General features: G+C 34.7%; 1 protein-coding gene across 1 annotated transcript in view; it reads right to left on the reverse strand.

Annotated features, from left to right (window-relative positions):
- The window catches only part of DCDC1 (doublecortin domain containing 1), a 460,096-nt gene extending 434,516 nt beyond the window's left edge, over nucleotides 1-25,580 (reverse strand). Inside the window, 3 exon segments of the mRNA XM_055091474.1 lie at nucleotides 3,496-3,812; nucleotides 23,830-23,896; nucleotides 25,493-25,580. Coding sequence (XP_054947449.1) covers nucleotides 3,496-3,647 — 152 coding nt within the window. The 5' untranslated portion in view covers nucleotides 3,648-3,812; nucleotides 23,830-23,896; nucleotides 25,493-25,580.
- Nucleotides 25,581-25,857: the final 277 nt, after the last annotated feature.

The raw sequence follows: 25,857 nt of genomic DNA on the forward strand, positions 1-25,857 counted from the left end.
TTAAATTTTCAAAATGAAGCGATATAGACTTTTAACATTTTTAAAGTAAATAATATATTAATGTTTGGATCTGTAGAGTTTTTTTTAAGGCTTGAAGGAAAAATCTGAGAAAAAGGTATGAATTAGGAAAAGTGTAATTTGTCGGTCAATGGAGGTTGAAAACAGTGAAAGCATTGTCTTGCTTCATTAACCACTGGGCAGTGTTCCCCTCACTTTGTTCTGCTGCTCATCCCATGGTGGGAACTGACAGCTCATCTTTGGAATGATGAGATTACTAAACTTAAACTGTCCCTAGAAAAGGCGATATAACCAAATGTTTATATTTCAAAAACAGTCTGACTGATTCCAATTCAGAATAGCCGAGATAACTAAAATGACATAAAAAAGTGAATGAATAGATTAGGCACTGTTAGTCTCCTTGAAAGCAAGATTTGTCTGTGAAAAAGCAACCCAGATAATCTGTAAGAAGAAGTTGTTGGCAATTCACTTTTAAAACTGATTTAAGTCCTAATGTAATGTACTAAAAAGAATTTGTCCCCTCAGGGAACTAAAAGAGTTGTTATTACACTCAGCTGCAAGCAGGATAAAAAAAGCACTGTAACATTCTATTAAGAATACATACAGCTGATTCACTTTGTTGTACAGCAGAAATTAACACAACATTGTAAAGCAATTATACTCCAATAAATATGTAAACAAAAAAAAAAAAAAAAAGGAAAGAAAAGAAAAGAAAAGAAAATCATGACAGACTTCCCTGGTGGTCCAGTGGCTAAGATTCCGGCAATCCCAATGCATGGGGCCTGGGTTCGATCCCTAGTCAGGGAACTAGATCCCAAGTGCTGCAATTAGAGATCCTGCATCCCACAACTAAAGATCCCACATGCTGCAACTAAAAGATCCCACAAACCACAACTAAAGATCCCCACATGCCACGACGAAGATCTCACATGCTGCAGCTAAGACCCAGTGCAGCCAAATAAATAAATATTTAAAAAAAAGAAAATCATGAAATTACATTCTTAGATGATCATCAGCTAAAAATTTTTTTTAAAAATATTTTATATGTGGGATAGAAAGAGATATTAATTGTTTAGAACATTCTGTTAGTTTTAAAACGCAATTTTAATTTGGAAATCTTCCACCTCAGCATTTAGAGAAACCTTCTATAAATATAGCAGAACTACCCCTAGATACCTGTTATCAATAAATAATTGATTCTGCTTCATGCCTCAAAGGCCGACACCCTATACCAGGTCACCCGAGAATACATCAGACTACAGCTGGGTAGGAAAAGTTTCTTATTATGTTGTTTCCTTGAAGTAGCCACAGGAATGAAGCAAGACTTTTCCAGTCATCTGGCCTCCTAGTGGTAAGTCGTAAAATGGGAGGATCAGACCTTTGGCACAATATATTGAACTCACACTGTTGGTGATTAGTTATCTTTTCTGGGGGAAGGCTCCTGGCACAGCTGTTTTTACTGTATTACATACAAATGTAACATGAAGTGACAGAGGCAAAACATTGTAAGAACACAAGAACGAGAGAAAATAAGGATAATATAAATATAATAAAAAGTAAATTAAAACCACAGATAATAACATGAGAATAAAGTGACTCATCACTGCATGGTTGCAAAGAATGGATTTAATATATGTGGGCAGATTTTGTACATGTACAATGTGTTAATTAGTGAAGAAAAGCACAATCTCTGTAATATAAGTAAAGGAACAACAAATTGACTATATTTTAATAACTATTTCTCATAAAAAGATCACAAAGATGGCGGAAGAAAGTGGCAAGGAAAAAAAGGATGAGACAAGAGAAGCTTTAACCTCAATCGGGGGAAAATGTCTTTACCCATAGAGAAAATTGCCTCTCACTGATAATCATATTAATACCAATGGACCTTAGATTACCATTAGCTTTTATGAACTTGACCCCTTTCAGGTTGAAACTCATCATTTTCTTTTTCATGAAAGTAAAAGACCTCTGGGCATTGTCTTTGACTTTCTATTCAATTGCCAAGAAGAGGGTTACTTCATTTTCTAGGTACATCATAATCAAAGTTGATGGTAACAGACAGTAGTGACAGAAAAGAAGTTAGGATCCAGACAAAGAAATAGAAGAAGCACATTTAAACAAACTATAAAAACCAGGTGGTAGGAAAAGTGTCACATGAAAATAAAAGACTGACATGTTAAAAAAAGGGCAAATAAAACCAGAGTTAGAGACTCAGAGTCTAAGAAGGAATATGAGAAAAAAGCAGAAAGAAACTGAAAAAATAAAATTACAGTTTCACAAAAGATATCACAAAAGATAGAATAAAAAGTGAATGTAGTACTATTTTGTAAAGGAAAATTGGTAAAAATAAATTCTAAAAAGCAATAAAAAATGTGCAAATACACATCATATTAGCATTGGCATTTGTATAAAGGACTACTTAAAAATTCTATTTAGAAATTTTTTTCCATTGTCTTATTGGGAGGAACCAATGTTTTTTCCACTGTCAATTGGGAGGAACTATCATGAGAAAACTATGTCTCTACAATATAACCACTGGGTAATGATTTTCTAAAAATTACCTAGCCATATAGCTAGCACACTGTGTCAATGATCTCATACGTTGCTAATATGCACTCATAGCTCAGAGGAATAAGGCATAACAAAGGTTAGCTGAAAGTCTAGATTTCACTTTCACCTAAAACTTAGTGACATATAAAAAAACAATCAATCTGTTCTAAGATATAAATATGACCTAGCATTTCTATAAGGAGATTAACACAATCCCTAATTTAAGAATAGTTTCTTCAATGCTTTTATAGTCCACATTTTCTTTTTAATGTAAAAACTATGGCATCATGTTTAGCCAGCCAATAGTCAATACCTGACAGACCCTTTTTTGTTTTTTCACTTTCTAATAGAGAAAAAACACAGGAAAAATACCTCTTGTCTCCTCTGCTTTATATTTCTGAGAAGTGCAGTAGAGTATAATAGTTGAGTTTTGGCTGTGGAGTTAGATACATTCGGGTTCAAACTCTACCTTCTCTACCTAGCAGCTGTGTGATCTTAATGAACGTCTCTAAGTCTTTGTTTCCTCATATATAAAATGGAGATGTCTAAAATACTGTCTGCCTTACATTCCTCCCAGAGTTGTTTTGAGAACTAAATAAATATAATGCAGGTTAAGCACTTAGCATGGTGAGTGGTATATAGCAAATATCATCTGCCTTGCCATTCCTGTTATTGTCACTATCCTACCTGTCCACAAGGCAGACTCTAGGAATAATTTATGTTTATTGCATCATCTATCTTTTTTCTTCCCATAAAATAGAAAAAAAAAAATGGAAGGGCTGTAACCCAGGCAACAACCATCACATCTCCAAGTTATGTTTGACATAATCTCTACTAAATATTGAGCATTTACGTAGACAACCTTCTTTAAGCACTTTTATCCCCTTCAGAATTCAGCTTAAGCTGCTGAAATAATATTCTTACCTTGGTAAATCATTCGAAATATATTTGTAAATTGGGTGAACGGTATCCCCATTGAAGGTGTCTTCAGGGTTGCTTCGCTGTGATACCTCCGTGGCTTTAGTCAAGGGTGACAAAGGAGACCGAGAAAGCGCTGCTCTGTGATCTTCTGTCATTGTCAGCTCAAAATGAGGAAGAATGTTATTTAATTTAAAATGTAAAATCCTCCTGGGTTATTAACTGAGGCCGGGCATTAATCACAATTTACTTCTCATCATGTTCTAGAGCATGTAGCCGCTGCTAAATGTGAAATCTCATTAGAAACGAACAGAGATGAGAGCCTAAAGGAAGACAAAAATATGAATCTAAGTCTTTGATAAGTATAATCCTATTTAAGAAAAAGATGATAATTTGTTGCAAAGTATTTTAATTTTTGCTATTTGCTAAAACATCGCTAATTATACAAACTTAACATGAGGAATATGTTATTGAAAAGTGCAGGAATTGCAATTTTATATAGGTTTGTCAGCATAGGCTTCACTGAGGTGGTAATATCTGGGCAAAGACTTGAAAGGGTCAGGGAAATTAGCCATCCAATACCCAGGAAAGAGTAAGAAGGCCGTAAGGTGGGGTATATCTGGCAGATGTGAAGAACAGCACAAGTAGATGAATAGGTGAAAAAGAAGAAATGTAGTTGTGATGAGGTTAGAAAGACAATGGGGGTGGGGGGGTGGAGATAACATAGGGCCTTTAGGACACTGTCAGGACTTTAAGTGAATTAGAGAGTCCATGGAGTGCTTGGAACAGGGGAGTTATATGACTTTAAAAAAAAAGATAATTTTGGCTGCTTTGTTAAGAATGTACCAAATGCAACAAAATTTCAATGTCCTAATTTGTCCATATATTAATATCTTCTAATACTTGTATAAATTCTCTGTAGTAGAGACAGCTGTCTGCCAACATCCATTCTATCCATTCCTTCCTTCTTCTATGATAGTAGAATCCCTGATTTTTAACTGAGGCATATGGCTGCCCAAAATAAAGCCTATTTTCTAGTCTTCCTTACAACTTGGTAAAGCCATATAAAACAAGCCTGGCCAATCAAATATTAGCGGAAACAATCTATGCAGGTGAGTTCATCTTTCTTTTCTCTCCTTTCTGCTACCTAGAATGAAAACATGAAGGCTGGCTCTAGACAGGTCATCTTTATCTTTGATATGATGCTAGGAATGAAAACCATGCCCCAGGGAAGATGGAAGCAGTTTGAATCTCTGACAACATGGAGTCCACACCAACTCTAGACTACCTACCTCCAGACTTTTACATTAGAAATAAATTTCTAGCTTGTGCAAAACAATGTTAATTTGGGTCTTCGTTGTCTGCAGTTGAACTTAATCCTGAAACTCCTGATATTCCTTGAACTAAGTTGCTTTCAAAAACCTAAAATATATGACATTGGCTTAGACTTAAGAAATGGAAAGAACACTAGGATGACTTGGAATCTAAATTTAATTGAGAGTCCAGTAATTTGGGTCTTTGGGTCCTTTTAGGCTCACCAAGCTTCCCCAATCACATAAGACAATTCCTTAAGGTAAATCAATCAATCAATCTCTCTCTCTCTCTCTCCATATAGATATATATACACACACACATATGTACATATACATATGTATATATATATAATGTATTATATTAATATATTATTAATGTACGTATAATTATATATTAATGTGTGTGCATTTATATATACACCCACATACATCCTGTTGGTTTCGTTTCTATGGAGAACCCGATACCTCTCTTTTAAAGACCAGGTCAGCCTGCAGGCTGAGCTAGAACTAGAGCCAGAAAGCCTTTCCCGAAGCATATGGACCAGTAGGGCCAGTCAGATGACGGAAGTCAATGGGGTCAGTAGTGTTGATGTGGGTCAGTAAGGAGCTGTGGCAACCACAGTAACACCAAAAGCACCAGCAGCAAAAAGAGACAAGCTGGCCAACAGTCTCCTCATTTGGGAGAGGGCACCTGAAGGACTACCTTCTTGAACTATAATTAACTCCTTAGATAATCTACAACACAGCAAGTTCAAAGAGTCTGATGCTAGACTTGCTGCTAGTTAAGCTTATGGAAGAATAAAAGAACTATAATATAACTTATACTCACAAGTATTACAGAGGAATAGATATCAATAACACATAAGATCATGTCTTTCTCTGCCACATTCTAGCTACGTGACCTTGAATCTTATAACCTTTCTAAGCATTGGTCCTCTCATTTGCAAAACCAATTATCTGCATGGTTATCAGGATTAAATAAACAAAACTGTGAATGTGAAAGCGTTTAGCATAGTGCTTGCCACATGGTAGACATCCATTAAATGTTAGGTGAATCTGAATCACTATCAAAGTAGGAAAATGTATCTCTTTCTGCATAGTTTAATAAGAGAAGGTACTTTTCTCTGCCCAGCACTCCTCTGGTCTTCCAACTGGAGACTAAAGGGTTGTTGCCCTTCACAGTCTTCCGCCCCCTTTAAGTCTCACAATAGGAGGGCTGAGGCTTCCACAACAACCATTGCCTGCTCAGTTCTCATAGATCAGGTTCTTCTTAATTGGGGAATGCTTATAAGTGAAAAAATCCAACTGCGCATAGCAAGGAAAATCATGATTAGAGAGTAAATCACCTTGCAGAACGAAATCCCTTGAGTATCCTGGTGTGTTTATTATATAATCCAATTATTAAAAAATAAAAAAATCTGCACTGAACTACTCAAAAACATCTCTTGAAATATAGCAATAGCTTTACTTGTTATTTAATGAATGATTACAATCCCAATCTTCACCAAAAGAGGTAATCATTTTAGTGATGGTTACGGTTTTTTTTTTTCACATAAAACACCTTCTGGATGCTTTTAAGTGGAATGAGTTATGTAAGTGTGAAATCATTACCATTATTAAGTGCAATATTTCTTCCGTAATGGTACTTTAAAAACAGTGCCACCCTCACTAAAAGTAGAATGTATTAACAGGTTAAGTAGAATATGCAGACTACAATAGGTTTTCAGATAACATTGTGGCACATTACTAATTAAATGAGAACTAATTGTTAATTAGAAATTAAAGAAATAAAAATGTGTTAATTTTAATTTGACTAACAGTAAATACTATGGTATTTTAGTAGAGTACAGAAAAAGCCACTACCTTATGTTTTGTTAACACATGTAGAGTTTATTCACTGACACACTGACAAACCACTATTTTTCTTTGCTTCCCATCCGTTAACAATTTGACATGAATATGAGTTCTTCTCTAATAGATCTGCTCTTCCCCTGGTTTTTTAAAAAAGCATTCAAGTTCACAGTGGTTATGAGCCTGGACACTAGAGCCAGAGTGTCTGGGTTTAAAACCCTGCTGCCCATTCACTGGCTGTGACACTTTGGACAAGTCATATAACCTCTTTGTGCATCAGGTTCCATCATCTGTAAAATGGGCTTAAGAATGGTAGCCACTTCAGATAGTAAAAGCAAATTGTGGGAGAAATTTATTTGCATATTTAAAGAATTATGTTGTCAGGAGTTTCACTATTCCTTAGTGCCTGTTTCTTTTGCAGTACAAATTTTCGAAGAAGAATATTGAATACTTTAATTCACTAGTACCTTGGTGCAAATGATTTTTATCAGTTCTATTTCTTTCTTTAACTGGAAAGGATTGCATGAAACCACTTGGGGAAAGAATGAATAAATAGAGGCACGTAGAAAGTGGGAAAAGAAGGTAGAAAGGAGAGAAGCAAGATCTGTCACGCAAGTTTCCTAGTTCATAATTTTACTGTTAACCATGTACAGAAAAATATTTTGTACAGAAAAAATATTTTGCTTGATTTTTCTATTATTTCTTTGAAAATTCTCAAGAAAACTGTCAAATAAATTGCTTGGGAAAACTTAAAAAAAAAAAAAAAAGAATGGTAGCCACTTCATAAAGTTGATGTACTTGCAACACAGTAGATACCAAATGTCAGCTATTAAAGAGGAGAGGCTTGATGGTCTTCAAGTCAGGGCACTGAGTACCAATAACCAACAGTACCTGGAGACTTTCCAAGGGGCATGCAAGTATGAATAGTTTTAAGTAAATCAATTTCCAGATCCTTGGCTTCCAGATATATGCTTTCCTAAAAGGCATCTGCCCAAGAAGCTGCCTGTCCCAACTATAATTTGTCCTTGGAAAGTCTCCATTCTGTCATTTTACAAAAGAAAGGCATTCCTTTTATGCCCATTCCAGGGCCTCAAACCAAGAGACAACTCCACTATTCCTTCAATAGAAAAATTATAAGTGCTCCCCACTAACTTATATCATTAATATATATATTTCCAATAATATTTACTTTTTGTATTTAAAGAATATAAAAAATGGCACTATATCCAAGCTGCTTTGAATAAATGTATACTAAAAATAATTATAATAAAAATTAAATACTAGGGAAATTTTCCAATACTTACAACCTTATGGTCATAGGACATTTAAAAAATTTGTTGCTATTGTATCTTAGACTAGCCAATTAAAGACTTTCAAGCATAAAAAATAAGAAATGGAGTAGATAGATAAACAGCAAGGATTTACTGTATAGCACAGGGAACTATATTCAATATCTTGTAATAAACTATAATGGAAAAGAATTTTAAAAAGAATATAGACATATACATATATATGTATAACCAAATCACTTTGCTGTACACCTGAAATTAACACAATATTGTAAATCACCTATATTTCAATTAAAAAAAAAAGAAATGGAGTGGGAATAAGTTTAAGGAGAAAAAAGAAGGATGTAAAGATTTCAACTGTTGAAGAAGAGCTTGTTAATATTTTTAATGTTTTAAAATCTCTATAGCATCAGGCCTGGGACCAAAATGTTCCATGAACATGTGACATCTTGTCATGCCTGAAAACAGGAAGTTATCAAAGACAAGTAGGGCATGTCAAAAGGACATAGGAACCAACTTGAAGGAGATTCCACTGGCCAAAGATGGGGCACTCTGAACATAAAAAAAGTAAAGGATTGAAACATTAAACATATAAAAATCCACGAGTACCTAATACTAAAATAAAATTTTATAACTTCATTATTTCATAATTCACCTTTGTTACTTGCTAGTACACCAACTTACTGTTCTGAAAAATAATAAATGTACTTTTCCTGCTTTCCTAAATGGGCTATAATTCAGGATAACCAAATATATGATGAGAGAAAATTCTTCTTCATAGAAGAATCATAGCTAATACATGTAGGTGGAATAAAAGAATTAGCAGATCACCATAGTGCAAACCATAATGAAATAGTGGATCCAGATAATGTTTGTCTAGGTAATATTTGTCATTATTAGATGAAAGAGTGATGGGAAACTTATAACAGATAAATCTGATATCACCTATACCACTGATACATATTAATATGTCACTAAAATAGGACAACCAGAAATTGTTTCTCCTTATATGACTCCACAGGAATTATAAACATAGGACCATCTATAAAGCATTCTCACCACAAACACTGAATGTAATCAAGTCTTTAGATCTAATTTCTAGTTTGTGAGAAATGCGGGAAGGGAGAGAAACATGTTACATGTTAAATGACATGGCACAAAATAAAGAGGAGGGAGAAATGTTACAAATGAAAAGAGACTGAAGAATTATATCAACCAAATGCAATGCATAAACCTTGTTTAGATCCTGATTTGAACAAACCTACTTTAATAAGACATACATTTTTGAGGCAACTGGTGATATTTGAACACAAACTGGGTATTATTGGTATCAAGGAAATTATTTTATTGGGTATGGATAAAAGGTATTGTTATGATAAATATTATCTGTTAGAGATACAAACCAAACTATTTTTAAATAAAATATTATTTGGATTTGCTTTAAAATACTCCACGAAGAAAAGTGAAAGAGAATATAAATAAGAATGGCAGAAGTTGATGGTTGTTTGTATTGGGTAAAAAGCATGTGGGAGTTTGTTTTATTATTTTTCCTTTTGTGTTTGAAAATGTTCATAAGAAAATGTTTCTTAAAAATCATATGGAATTTACATTTTATTAGATATGTTTAAAAGACTGATGTAACGGTTTTATTTTAAAATGTCAGCATTCATAATATACCAGATATTACATCTTTTCCAACTATTTAAGCTTATAATGAGAAATTTTAAATGTCAACTTAAAATTGTGCATGGGAATATATAAGCAAAACTATTTGACGGTCACTATTCTAGCCAATAAGTACCTCCAAGCTCAGCTTTGAAAAGGAGAGAATTTAAGTAGGACAGAGCTGACACACACACCCTCCTACTCTTCTTCCCAGATAAACTGGAATTTGCTCAGTTTTCCTGGGTTTAATTCTAGAGGTGAGAGACAGGTTCTCATAATTCCTTCACTGTGGACAAGGTCCTCAAGATTATCATAGAATCACCATAATTTAACACTCCTTTCACAGCTTGTTATCAGTCCCTCAACCAGATAGGGATTTTAAGCCTTCGCTTAAAATCTCAGACTGTGAGGGAGGATTACTGAAGTTCAAAGTGAAGAGCACTGCCAAGTGGAAAATTACCTTGAACACATTACCAAGCAAGCTAACCCAGAGGGCTCACAGACCAAATTAAAATGCTCCATTTACACAATTTACTAAAAAAATTAAAAACACACAGTGATAAGCAAGGGGAAAGAAAGCAATAAACTAAGTTAACATACTTAAGATAGGGGGAGAGTGGCAGGATCATGCTATCCAAATCCTGCTCTTTCTACCCATATCAGCCTTCCCCATGGTGTGCTATAAGGACCAGAGTTGAGATGTAAGCCAGTGGCCCAGACAGAAGGTACCAGGAATTAATGGGAGAGACACAGAGGCAGTTGTGCCTGGCCAAAGCTGTAGCTTGCCAATTAACTTGCTGAACAGCTATAGGTTTTATTTGCATTTCTTGGGCACAGTTCTTTGGGCCAAAACGGTACCGTACCGGATGTTATTAGTAGGTGGTCAGTTTAGGGACGACACAGTGATCAGCCCTGAAGTGGCAAGATTATGACTTAGTCTACCTTTCTACTGAGTAAATAAAACTTGTCTATTCTATCATATATGCCATTTAGTCGCTTCATCTTGGTACATTTTATAGGTTACTAACTTATTCATTATGTATATTTAACACATCTTCTGAATTCTTCTTTCGTTTCTCAAACTACTTACGCATATCTTTTTTTTTATTGGCTGCACAGCATGCAGGATCTCAGTTCCCAACCAGGGATCGAAACCTGCGCCCCCTGCAGTGGAAGCGCGGAATCTTAACCACAGGACCACCAGGGAGGGAAGTCCCGCATATCTATACTTAACACAGCCTATGAATTACACCTATACCTCAGAAGCTATTAGCTTACTTACTACCTGTGCTCAACATTTCTTATGTTTCCTCATCCCATTTGTTTTTTTTATCTTGTACAGCTGAATTGAATATTCAAATCACATTATATTGTGCCTTCTAGTAGGCTAGAGATACAAGGAGCAGTGGAAAAAAGCCACAAGAAGACAAGAAAAGACAAGAAATGTGGGACTGCCATCATCTTAAAAGGATTTAGATGCAATTAGAGCAAGGTTGCAGGATACAAGGTTAATATACAAAAGTTAATTGCAAACAAGTAGAATTTGAAATTAGAAACATTTGCACAGAACTCAAAAAAATGAAATACTGAGACATAAATCTAACAAAATATGTACAAGATCTATATGAGAAACACTACAAAAGCCCAAAAATAGACCCACATAAATATAGTCAACTGAACTTTGACAGAGGAGGACAATGGCAGAAAGACAGTCTTTTCAACTAATGGTACTGGACAACTGCAGGTACACATGCAAAAAAAAAAAAATGAATCTAGACACAGACCTCATACCCTTCACACAAACTAGCTCAAAATGGATCACAAAACTAAATGTAAAACACAGAACTATAAAACTCTTAGAAGATAACATAGGAGAAAACCTAGATGACCTTGAGTATGGCAATGACTTTTTAGATACAACACCAAAGGCATGATCCATGAAAGAAATGACCAAAAGGCCAGATTTCATTAAAATTAAAAACTTCTGCTCTGTGAAAGACAAAAGAGAATGATAAGACAAGCCACAGACTGGGAGAAAAGATTTGCAAAAGACATATCTGATAAAGGACTATTATCCAAAATTTACCAAGAACTCTTAAAACTCAACAATAAGAAAACAAACAACCTGATTTCAAAATGGGCCAAAGACTTTAACAGACACCTGACCAAAGAAGACATACAGATGGCAAATAAGCATGTGAAAAGATGCTCCACATCATATATCAGCAGGCAAATGCAAATTAAAATGACATTGAGATACCACTACATACCTATTAGAATGGCCAAAATCCAGAACACTACCACCACCAAATGCTGGTGAGGATGTGGAGCAACAGGGGCTCTCATTCATAGGTACAGACACACTGGAAGAGTGTTCGGTGGTTTCTTACAAAACTAAACACACTCTTACCATATAACTCAGAAATCATGTTCCTTGATATTTATCTAAATAATCTGAAAACTTATGTCCACACTAAAACTGGCACACAGATGGTTATAGCAGCTTTATTCATAACTGCCAAAAGTTGGAAGCAACCAAGATGTCCTTCAGTAGGTGAAAAGATAAACAAAGTATGGTCTATACAGATAATGAAATATTATTCAACACTAAAAAAATAAAATGAGCTATGATGCCATGAAAAGATATGGAGGGACCTTAAATGCTTATTACTAAGTGAAAGAAGCCAATCTGAAAAGTCTGTGTACTGTATGACTCCAACTATTGACATTCTGGAAAAGGCAAAACTGTGGAGAACTTAAAAAGATCAGTCATTGCCAGAGGTTGGGGGTGGGGTGGTAGAAATGAATACAAGGAACATAAGATTTCTACGGAAAGTATTCTGTATAATACCATAATTAATGGATACATGTCATTATACGTTTGTCCAAGACATAGAATTGAACACCATGAATGAACCCTAACGTAAATTGTGGACTCTTGGTGATTATGTCAATGTAGGTTTATCAATTGTAACAAATGTACCACTCTGCTGGGGGATATTAATAATGGGGGAGGCTATGTATGTGTGGGAGCAGGGCTTATATGGGAAATCTCTGTACCTTCCCCTCAAGTTTGCTGTAATCTTAAACTGCTCTAAAAAAATTAAGTTCTAATTTTTAGAAAAGGCTTCAGAAGGTCATCGTTCTGCAGTTCCCAGCACAGAGAGCTAGTCCATATTTGATAGGAGAAGAGTCACAGGTAACTTCTAAAGACCAGTCCCAAGCAATGCATATTTGGAAATCCTTAGGCAGACTTCTTGGCCATATCCCTCCAAGTCAGAATGTATCTGTCTATTGAGGACTACTGTAGCATTCCAGCGGTGACATATCATGTTTCCTGACATCAGATTTGGCCTCACTGATTTAGTTGCCATTAACCTCCCTCCAATGCTGAAACAATGTCTCCACACCACAGTAGAAGCCATTATATCCCGCAGTTGCACCCTCAGGTATATAAGATATTATCATGGTAGATAATGACCTTGGTTCAGGAGGTCATGTAAGTTGCTGCTACACTCATTATTAGGAGACACCTGGAAGGCTGCCCTTTCAGATATCTCATTTTGTAAAGGCCCATCTCCCAAAAAGCTTGTCTAGAAGGCTGACCATGCAATTCAATGAAGGAAGACACTTGATTTCTTCCTGAAATCCACCTTTCTGGTGCCCTATAAACATGTAAATTAAATATTAATCACCTATATTACTAATTATTATTTTTAAAATTAATTTTGTGACAATAGAAATACAGCTTACTATAGAAGTCTATTCTTTCATAATGTAATAGTTGTATTCCAGTTGTATTTCATAATGCAATAGTTGTTATCAAAACTTGCTTCATAAAAATAATAGTTCAGTTGAAAAAAGGTGGTGAGGTTAAGGACTGGAATTTGGAACTCTCAAATAAGTTTTTTTTTCCCGTTGGAATCTCAATAATAAATGTTTTTGCTTGTTTGTTCTGTTCTAATAGCTGTAATTGTACAACTCTATAAACTAAATATACTAAGATAAACCCAACCATCTAGTTTTGCCTGCTATGCTACCAGAACTATGGTTAGCAGAGCAGTTTTTGTATATTCTTATATTATTATCACCCATTGTTATGATAAATAAAACATAAAGAAGGCATCTTTGTGGCCCTCCAAATGTTTTTCCTAAAGCCACTTTGCTAATTCCTGATCCCATCATACATCCATTCAATCATCAAATATTTATTAAGCACCAACTATTTTCAGGCTTAAAAAAAGACAATGGATTCAACATTGAACAAGACAATACTTATTGTTCCTTCACAAGCTGAATTTTCATTATAATGAATGTGCCCAATTTTAATTAACTTCTCTTATTAAAAACAATTTGAATGATGATAACTGCAGTTATTACAGAAATCCCCATATTAAGATTGGAAAGATAAGTATAAAAAATAAAATTTCTTACAATCTCCTACCCTTGGAGTTAGCCACCATTATAATTTTTGAATATTTGTTTTCTGACTTTGGTCAATGAATTTACAGAGGTATATAGTCTTTTCTTTAAACAAATGTGTGACCATATTAAAATCCAATTTATATACAGCTGTGTTCACCTAATGAGAATATTCCTATGTTATTAAAAATTTGTTGAGAGCATGATTTTTAAAAATATTTATTTATTTTTGGCTGCGTTGAGTCTTTGTTGCTGAGCGCAGGCTTCCTCTAGTTGAAATGAGTGGGGGCTACTCTTTGTTGTGGTGCGCGGGCCTCTCATTGTGGTGGCTTCTCTTGGAGCACAGGCTGTAGGCGAGCAGTCTTCAGTAGTTGTGGCACACGGGCTCAGTAGTTGTGGCACACGGGCTTAGTTGCTCCACAGCATGTGGGATCTTCCCGGACCAAGGCTCAAACCCTTGTCCCCTGCACTGCCAGGTGGATTCTTTTTTTTTTTTTTTTTTAACATCTTTAATGGAATATAATTGCTTTACACTGGTGTGTTAGTTGCTGCTGTGTAACAAAGTGAATCAGCTATACGTATACATATATCCCCATATCCCCTCCCTCTTGCCTCTCCCTCCCACCCTCCCTAACCCACCCCCCTAGGTGGTCACAAAGCACCGAGCTGATCTCCCTGTGCTACATAGCTGCTTCCCACTAGCAATCTATTTTACATTTGGTAGTATGGATATGTTAATGCCACTGTCTCACTTCATCTCAGCTTACCCTTCCCCTCCCCATGTCCTCAAGTCCATTCTCTACATCTGCTTCTTTATTCCTGTCCTGCCCTTAGGTTCTTCAGAACCATTTTTGTTTTTAGATTCCGTATATATGTGTTAGCATACAGTATGTGTTTTTCTCTTTCTGCCTTACTTCACTCTGTGTGACAGACTCTAGGTCCATCCACCTCACTACAAATAACTCAATTTCATTTCTTTTTACGGCTGAGTAATATTCTGTTGTATATATGTGCCACATCTTCTTTATCCCTCCATCTGTCGATGGACACTTAGGTTGCTTCCATATCCTGGCTATTGTAAATAGAGCTGCAATGAACATTGTGGTACATGACTCTTTTTGAATTATGGTTTTCTCAGGGTATATGCCCAATAGTGGGATTGCTGGGTCATATGGTAGTTCTATTTGTAGTTTTTTAAGGAACCTCCATACTGTTCTCCATAGTGGCTGTATCAATTTACATTCCCACCAGCAGTGCAAGAGTGTTCCCTTTTCTCCACACCCTCTCCAGCATTTATTGTTTGTAGATTTTTTGATGATGGCCATTCTGACCGGTGTGAAGTGGTACCTCATTGTAGTTTTTTTTTTGTTTGTTTGTTTTTTTGCGGTACGCGGGCCTCTCACTGTTGTGGCCTCTCCCGTTGCGGAGCACAGGCTCCGGACGTGCAGGCCCAGCGGCCACTGCTCACGAGCCCAGCCGCTCCACGGCATGTGGGATCTTCCCGGACTGGGGCACGAACGCATGTCCCCTGCATTGGCAGGCGGATTCTTAACCACTGCGCCACCAGGGAAGCCCCCTCATTGTAGTTTAGATTTGCATTTCTCTAATGATTAGTGATGTTGAGTGTCCTTTCATGTGTTTGATGGTATTCTGTATATCTTCTTTGGAGAAATGTGTATTTAGTTCTTCTGTCCATTTTTGGATTGGGTTGTTTGTTTTTTTGATATTGAGCTGCTTGTATATTTTGGAGATTAATCCTTTGTCAGTTGCTTTATTTGCAAATATTTTCTCCCATTCTGAGGGTTGTCTTTTCTTCTTGTTTATGGTTTCCTTTGTGGTGGGCAGATTCTTAACCACTGCACCACCACAGAAGTCCCAAGAACATGATTTTTTTTATTACTTGTTTAATATCCTAGTTGGTTGATTCAAATGCTTCCTATCTCAAATAAAGTTGTGGTTTTTGTTCACACCTTTGACCGTACCACTGAATACTTGCTAGTGGGAAGCAGCCACATAGCACAGGGAGATCAGCTCGGTGCTTTGTGACCACCTAGAGGGGTGGGATAGGGAGCATGGGAGGGAGACACAAGAGGGAGGGGATATGTGGATATATGTATACGTATAGCTGATTCACTTTGTTATGCAGCAGCAACTAACACAACAATGTAAAGCAATTATACTCCAATAAAGATGTTAAAAAAAAAAGTTGTGGAAGTTAAATTCCCAGATTAAAATGTATGAACAATTTTAAAACTGCTGATGTGTATTTCCAAGGTGACTTGCTGTTTAGACATGTACCAATTTCTAAAACTACAGAAATAGTATATGAAAGCCTATCTAACAGCACTCATTACTGGAATAAAATATTATTTCTTAGCCTTACCAATTTAAGAATAATTTTCTAGCTGGTAGTGAAGATTTAATTTAAAAATTACCATTATTTAAAGTTTTCATCATATCAGTACTCAAGGAGGAATATCAGGGGATAATCAATAAGATTTTATGGACCTGGAGAGTGTTATGCTTAGTGAAATAAGTCAGACAAAGAAAGACAAATGCTGTATGTTATCACTTATATGTAGAATCTAAAAAACAAAACGAATGAATGTAACAAAACAGAAAGAGACTCACAGATATAGGGAACAAACTAGTGGTTACCAATGGGGAGAGGGAAGGGAGATGGGGCAAGATAGGGACAGGGGATAAACTACTATGTATAAAATAAAAAGCTACAAGGATATATTGCATAGCACAGGGAACATAACCAATATTTTCTAATAACTTTAAATGAAGTATAACCTATAAAAATTTTGAATCACTATGTTGTATACCTGAAACTAATATAATATTGTAAATCATCTATACCTCAAATACATACATACATACATACCATTATTTAAATTTTTCATCATATCAGTACTCAAGGAGGAATATCAAGGGATAATCAGTAAGATTTTATGAACTACAAATTAGTTTAATTCTACTTAGAAAACCATTCAATTAAAAGAAGAAATTCCTGAAATATAGCCTATATGTTAAACTTCTAGAGATTTTAAAGATAACTGAGTTCAAAACATCTAATTAGCTCAGTGCCCCCTTTCCCATATACTTATGAGAACATATCCAATTATCTTGAAAAAGGCAATTAAAATTACTATTAATAATCTTAATACTAGGACATGTTATAATTCATTTGATAATTACATTTCCCACAAAGATACTGTCAACATAAACTGTGAAACTGCAGATCCATCCTGTTTACAAGTATCAGAGACAATATGCTCACTATTCTGTTGTACTTAAATGTTGTATTGCAGTTTTTCTTACCAGGTAATACGTGACATGAAACATGTCTCATTTTATGCTTCATAATTTCCATTCTGATGTTTAACACTAAGAAATTATATTTATGTATCACACATGTCAGAAAACAATTTAAATAATTAAAGTAAGAAAAATAATAGCAACCATCCTTTCATTTCAAATACAAAATATAAATCTTTTATTCATAGATATTAAAGAACCATCTGTGATCAGAAATGCCAACTATTTATATTTTCTGATTTACGTAGCTAGCATTAAGCATTTTATCTAAGTGTTCATGTTTTATATTTTCAGAAATTTGTTATGAATCAAAATATTAAGTCATAAAAATAAGAAAAAAGAGACTACCTTTCAAGATTAACTCATAAGTTTTGAAAATTCATTATTTATATTCTTTATTCTGATTTTCATAACAAGGAAAAGAAAAAATGTAATTGCTTTGATTTTAAAAACATACTACAGGAAAAGGTACTATTTAAGCTTGGCTGAAGTTTACATTATTTATTGCTATTTTTCTTCAAAAATATGCATTAGAATAAACATTTTTCTAAACACCAAAGTAAACCAATACATGGCTCTGGCATATTTATTTTTTTGAAAAGGTGCTCTGAATCATAGACAACATAAATACTAGGCAGTGTGGTGGCTGCCATAGTAACAAGTAAATAGGAACATAAAAATACATGCAATTTTTCAAATGTATATACTTTTTTCATAACTATGCATATTTTATAGGTAAAAAAATTCAATTCTTGCTTTAGCTCCCCATTTAGAGAGAGAAACACTTAATTCTTTAGAAATAAAAGGTTATCACATAGCAACGGAGCAGGCTCAAAAAAGTTTTTAAATGCTATATGGGAAATCTTAAGGTTTTTAAATCAAATTTCCAAAATGAAGGCAGGAAAAAAACTCTTTTCCTTCTATATTACTTTAATGGTCAGTTCTTTAGGTAAGGGTAAAATTGCATAAACTTCTTTACCTCCCAAGCATGAAATTCCCTTTACTTTGCTTAAGTTTATTATTCACATGCATTAAATGGAGCACTTGACCATGGAAAACTGAAATCCCTGTTGATCACAAAGAAGCCCCCAAAGTTAATGCTAACCCTTGAGCTAACTACTTGAATAAATGATCCGAAAATCTTTGTGCCAGTGTGCTAAATTGGAGTTTAAGGAATTCTTTTCCTTCTCCTTTCCCTTTGTTAAAATACAATCTCTGGTTTACAGGTACCCTAGAAGACACAGAAGTATACTGATACAGTGTTCTGAATTTTATACTTCAAGTTTAAGAGGGATTAGGATACATTTTCTAGAGCGGGGGAGAGAGAAGTGGTTCTATCAGCCATGATGTGAAGTTTGAAATGTACTGAAAGGTATTGTTAAACCAACAAAAACAGGAAAGCTGCTCAACTATTAGTGGGAAACAAATCCTTCAAATCTGATTACATAAATTTGTACTTCCAATTTGTTTCAATAACAACTATTATGTACCATTCTCCCGGAGAACTTAAAAATTTTAAAAGATCACCTTCTAGGCAGGGTGCCAAATATGAGGTGATAGAACAGTGTACTCTGGGGCTCACCTTGTGCTAACTCCTTGATAAAGAAACCATACACTATAATGGTTAAGGATTGACTGAACTAATCTGCAAGAATAACTTCCTTATCACACATATGCATGATCCAATTTACTTTTATTAAAGAGAAATCGATTTGTTTCCTGGGGAGATAGTAAATTTAAGAAGTTCAAAGAATGAATTAAAATATTACTCAAATATTTATGACTATCAGATTAGAATAAGTCACATGGATGATGTGACTACTGCAAAGGGAAGAAAGAATATCATCTTTTTATTCCTCTTCCCTCTCAATACTTTTAACTATTTCCTTTTGCTTTCACCATCTTAAAGGGATGGGAAAATGTCCCTGGAGACTGGAAAAGGGAAATCATACCCATCTTTAAAACAAGGGGAAATGATTTTGGTAATTAGACAGCTTAGTTTAACCTGGAAACATTCAGTAACAAATTAAACAATCAATTAGTAACACCTAGAAGGGCATAAAATATTGGAAAACAACCAACACAGTATCTGAAAAGCCAAATATGCCAGATGAACTTAGTATCTTTTTCTGATAGAATGATAAATCATATTATAAAGTAAGAAGTGAACAGTGTAATCTATTTAAGTATTGTAAGCTTTTTTATTCTATTTTCCAATCTAGTGTAGGGGAAAATGGTTCAGGAATAAAATAATTCAAAAACTGTCTTCAACGCCAAGCCAATGGATGTTGACATATCTCCTCTCTCTTGAGGGCCTGTTTCAGAACTGAGTCAATGTCTTTACTAATGACTAGTCAGGAATCTTAGACTCATTTATGTTTTAGCTCTATCATGTCAGATCCCTGACATCTCTGAAATTAATAAGAAATTTTTTCCTTAATTCTCTTTCCAATTTGTTGACCTTTCTTTTCCCTAGGGATCTTAAATGACTTGCTGCTTCAGTTAAGTGGTAATGTACTGGTAGAAGACATAAACCCATTTTAGGTAGGAATTTTGAGAGGGAATGCTTTGTGAATGACTTAAAAGGACCCTCTATAACTAGGGTAAATGATGAGTAACAGAGTGGTGGTTTTTTTGTTTGTTTGTTTGTTTTTGCGGTACGCGAGCCTCTCACTGTTGTGGCCTCTCCCTTTTGCGGAGCACAGGCTCCGGACGCGCAGGCTCAGCGGCCATGGCTCACGGGCCTAGCTGCTCTGCGGCATGTGGCATCTTCCCGGACCGGGGCACGAACCCGTGTCCCCTGCATCGGCAGGCGGACTCTCAACCACTGCGCCATCAGGGAAGCCCAGAATGGTGTTTAAATATAAGTAAAAACACTTGAAACTTGAAAAGTGTAAAGAATAGCTGCTGTTTGGTTAGAAAAGGGAGACAGTGTAAAGAAGTGTATGGAGTGGAGAAATGAGCCCAGTTTTCAAGGAGAGGTCTCTGTGTCATGTGACCAGCTGGCTAAGTACACAGGGGGGTTAGAAGCACAATTATGGAGGAAAGAGGTCCCAGCTGGGAAGGAAGTCAAACACTTGGTTTGTATTAGACAAGAATCTAATCAGACAAGAGCCAACATTATCTTAAACTGAGCTGCTTTTTGGACCAGGGTAAGTGTTGTTCTCATTATGTAATTAACATCCCTATTTTCCCAACCTCTGTTACTATTTAAAGCAATAATATAAATACCTTAGAAAGAAAAAAATTTGGTCACCGAATTGTTTGTTTGATCTTAACTATCTTTCTAAGCCTGAATACTCCGGAAACAATCAATTGGAGACGTTCCCAAGCTTAAAAGGACATTACTTGTACTGACGAACCCAGAAGGAAATGAGGGCAAGTAAGCAGGTATTTACAATTTACGATGTAGGAGTGTTTGTTTCCTCAGCTGTTGATTTGCTAACAATACCATGGTTTGACAGCCCAGTTTACTATAAACTCAGGTATGGGTAGCTATTCTCTGTCACAGCAAAAATATGTAAAATTTCTAAACCAATTCCTCTAAAGGAAGAAGTGGGGACTTCAGCCAAAAGTCAAGTAAGTATGTTGGTTGGTAGTATGTTAGAAGTGTTAAAGGAGAATTGGGCTGTACAAAGGATCAACTTAAAAGTCTGGACTAAGAGAAGATAAAGAATATCAGCAAAAAGGAGTTGAGGAGTTGAATATAAAGTAAGGAGAATGATTTCTAAGAAGCATGCAAAAAGTCCATCTTTATTGATTTATAATCATATTATCATATGGATTATGATCTTCATAAATAAAGATGGATCCAGGATGGCATGCCTCTCTGAGGGATGGTATGCCACAGAACAAACCACAGCAAAAAGGTGCAAAAGACAAGACTGAAGCAAGACATGGCTTCATTACTGTAGTGAAATTCAACTCAATTCAGTATTTACTGATTATCAACTAATACCTATAATTAGAGAGATATCAAAATATAAATTAATTTACTTTGGTAAAATTGATCCAAATACATTTCTAATCATCTCAAATGCTTTAAGCTTTCCAATTCTTCCTGTACCAAAGACAATTATCTAGTTTCTGAACCAACCTTTGCTACTTTTTCAGGGCTGAGAACCAAGTAACAACAGCACTTGAGTCCTAGTGACAGGGTTAGGCTCATCTACCTGAAGCAAGAAACTGGGGAAACAGGATATACAGTGGACTAAGCCTAAAAGAACTATTACAGAGGACCCAGAAAAATCTTTTACATCTGGTTACACTTTCTTATCTTGCTTCCTCTTTTGCAGGATTACCTGACTTTAACCTAACACTAACATAAGATCTATTTCTAAGTATATCTTTCTCCTCTGTAATGATATACCTGAATATTGTATATATGTATATCAACAAAATTCACTATCTCATTTTCTAAATTAGATTCTTAAAATTCTTAACTTAAATACATATATGTACATTATACTATGAAATAATTCTTCCTTTTCTTGCACTGAAATAAGTTATTTAAGTTACCCCAAATATAGCTAGAAGTTAAAAAGAATTAATTTCATATTCATAGAGACTAATACTGCAGATCAGAATTTACACTACGAAGATTTAAAAAAGTCATATAGTCTTTCAAATTAATGTATCTGACTGTCTTTCTCTTATGCTCCCACTTCACCTGCAGCACATCAGACAAGGTAATAATTTATGATAATCATATGAAAATATACAATTAATATTCATCACCTCTCATTCCTCATCTCTTTAGATGATCAGTAATGCAGAGTGAAAATGCTGTCAGATTTCTAATTGCTTTGTAATGGGCTTGAAACAGGGAAATCATTAAAGGCAAACAATCTGTCATTTGTCTGTTACTTTATCACACAAAAAAACTCATTAAAGAAATAGCTAATGAGCTACAAAACACTATACTCATAGTGCTTCTACAGTAGATTAAAAAGTAATATTATGAGTTGCTAAAAATATTTTTAAAATATGATATTTTTGTGGAAATTCATCAGAAAACATCTATTCTTCAGTATATTTTTTAAGTTGTGTGGCTTCATTATTTTGGCATCTAATCTGTCATTGCGGAAATCCCTTTAGCATGTAAGAGTTGTTTTTCTTCACTCTCTAAATAATTAAACTGAATGGTTGCAAGAAGAAGCTGAAATGCTGAATATATATTTATTACTAGTAAACTGACACAAGTAATAAAAAACAGTACCATAGTAACCCTGATGCTAAGGGAAGAATGTATTCTAAAATCTGATTTCTACCCTCATATCTCTGTGGATCTGAACTGTTGAAGTTGCAATGCTTCACTCATCTTAAATATACCTATCATTACACAAAAATTATATTCGACTATTGAAATTGAGCATAATAACATTAAACTCTGCATAATAACATTAACTATTTTGAAAATTTTAAAGATATTGCCAACACTAAAATGTTTCATAATATTACTTCAAATAATTTTGGAGAGGAAAACAAATCATTTCTTTAAATGAGTATACCAAATTTTACATGTCTTTTTATGGTCCCTTTCTATATGAGGTACTTAGTATTAAAAAAAATTCAACGATAATGACACTAATCTAGTTTTAAAAACGAACAAAAAAAGCAGAAATGTTTTGTTGGTTACAGAGTTCAGTTGCACTTTATTTTAGAAAAAAATATGAGAGTAACAAAGATAACAGTGTTACTAATTATGTTTTTCACTTTGCTAATGAATTAAATCATGAATTTATTTCCTATAGCAAAATGTAAGAATCTTAATAAACTTTTTTTAAGTATGTAGACAGATTTGTATCTATTGGAATATAAACAAATTTAAAAACCTAAGTGCAACGGCATGTTTAGCCAGGTGCCTTGGTTGATACACAGGAGTGAATTCCAGTTGACTTCAAAAGGTTCCTTAACACTCTAGAAACAGCTTCATTACACTCTCTAACTGACTTAAACAGACTTCATATCAACTGTTTAACACATTTTAACCCACAAATTAACACCCCTTGATCATTCAAATTAACCTTTCTTCTGTGAGTCAATTACAGACAAAAATAAAATAAACTTTAAAAAGTTCAGGTTTAAAAAACTAAAATGTAGAAGAGGGGATGCTTTAAAAAATAGAGCATATAAATGCATATCACTGCACGGTTTGAAGAGATCATTACAAGGTTTCAGAGTGGTCATCAGACAATGAGAAAGGGGTAAAGAAGTGAATGGGGAAATAATAAGTTGGTATTGATTATGATTACTAAAGAGAAACAGAAGATGGATTATATTCAGTGTCTTTAATAGGTTCATAGAACGATTAAAACATCAGATGTGAAGAAGCTAGGAAGACAGACACAAAAATTTCAGATAAGATAAAGACTTTTAAGAAGTCCAAAACCAGCCTGAAAGAACACTGACACAACTGAAGTTAAGCACACAAGAAAAACACAGCAACAGGTGTGGGGACAGGGAATAGGATTTACCTCTTTGTCTCCCCTGCTTAGTGCACTGCCTTGCTTAAACTCAATGAATGTTCACTGATGATTACTGCTGAAAGACAAAAGAGAGAATAGATAAAGTGAAGACAATCAGAGAAAGGAAAAAATGCAAATATGAAAAACCACTTCCGAAAGATGAGATAGGATTGTTCATTAGAGCTGATTCTCAATACTGTCTAAACCTTTAAGATAACTGGCCCAAAAAAAAGAAAAAAAAGGAAATTTCTCTAATTCTACTCATTCATCTCTCCTCTCTGTCACAGCATTATTGAAAATTTAGCACTTCCATGTATCTTCCTGGATTAGCCTCATTTTGATTCAAGGATTTCAATCATTCAAGTAATCTGCCTTATTCTATTCGCGTAACTGCAAGTTATTAACTGCGGCAATTAAATAACCTGTATTTCCTCTGGCATAGCACTTGGCACAGTTATTTCAGTTGCTTGTCTGTCTACCCAGATAAACTTTAAGATTTTGAGAGGGCTACAGCCAACTCTGTCTTGTGTTTCTTGTAACAGCGTGGGACATCTAGTAGACAATAAATATTTGTTGAGTGAATGAATAACTGAATGAAGGCTATATATGTACTATGTCATTGTGGTTTTGTTTTTGGTTTTTTTTTAATCGCATCACTAGCCAATAGACTCTAAGTTGCTCTAGGGGCAATCATCTAATTTCAGTGTATAACCATAATATTCTGTGGTACTTAAAAATAAATATAGCTTAGTTCATTGGTATAAAAATCCTAAAAATTCAGAGATAATAAGATCAAGGAAATTAAAGAAGAGTTGGTAATGAAACCAGTAGAAAGAACTAAGTAAATATCAGTATAATCCTAGGCTAAGAAATACTTAACAGAAGTATGCTGTATATATGGCAAATATCCATCAATAAGAAGCACAATTTACTAATATGATCTCAAGGTAAGAATTTGTTAATGTACGGTGGACATTAGTAAGTTTATGTGTAGGCAAGTACTAAAGTGATAAATTGAATAAGAATGTGATTGCTATCACTACAACAAATGGTCTCAAACCTCTGCTATATCTATATAACTATATTTATATCTACATCTATATCTAACTCTAGATATAGTACTTAATGAATCATCTTGAAATCAAATAGTTAATGTATGCCTTCTTTGCTTACGTTAGACGCTGATGACACAGGAATTAAGAGGTTTCTGCCCATGCTTCTAATGCATCTGGCAAACTACAGTTCAACAAACATTTGGGTTTGGTTTCATTTTTCCAATTCAATAGTTTGCGGCTTTCATTTGCTCTGTTTGGAAACTCCTAAAATACTGTTATGAATTCTTAATGTTCTAATATATCAAAACTGAGCAACAAATATTTCATTATTAATAATAACAATACCTAATCTTTACTGAGTACTTACTTTCAGACACTGTTAACTCATTTAATCCTCACAACAAACCTATGAAGGCGATACTATTATTATCTCTATTTTATAGAGGAAGAAACTAAGGCACAGAGATTAATTAACTTAAAGTGTTCATTTAACCAGTACAAGGCAGAATCTGGATTCAAACCTATGCAGTCTGACCCCAGAGTTCATGCTCATAACCATTATGCTAACATAGTTTATATTTATGCTATATTTGTTTTACATAAAATGAATAAATTACCTTCTTAAAATAGTGAGAAACAAAACTATTGTAGACACGCATCATTAGAATTCCAGAGAATGTGGCAGCAAAGCAGATGCTTAGTTTCTCTGAGAGGTGTTCCTGCCCTCAGAGAGTTTACAATCCGATTTGGAAATTAGAATATACATCTGAAAGTGTGTAACAATACACTGTGGTTTAGGATGAGTACAAATGTGGAGTACACCCAGGACTGCTATGAAAGTTGAGAGGAGGACGTAATTTCTAAGGACTGGGCCACCATAAAAGACTTGATGGAACAGATAGGTCTTAAAGGAGGAATAAAACTGATAGGAGGAAGAAAAGAGCTATGGTGTTATAAGCAAGAGGAACCATCAAACCATCTG

This window comes from Physeter macrocephalus, chromosome 16 (genome assembly GCF_002837175.3).
Source record: "Physeter macrocephalus isolate SW-GA chromosome 16, ASM283717v5, whole genome shotgun sequence".
NCBI classification, from domain to species: Eukaryota; Metazoa; Chordata; class Mammalia; order Artiodactyla; family Physeteridae; genus Physeter; species Physeter macrocephalus.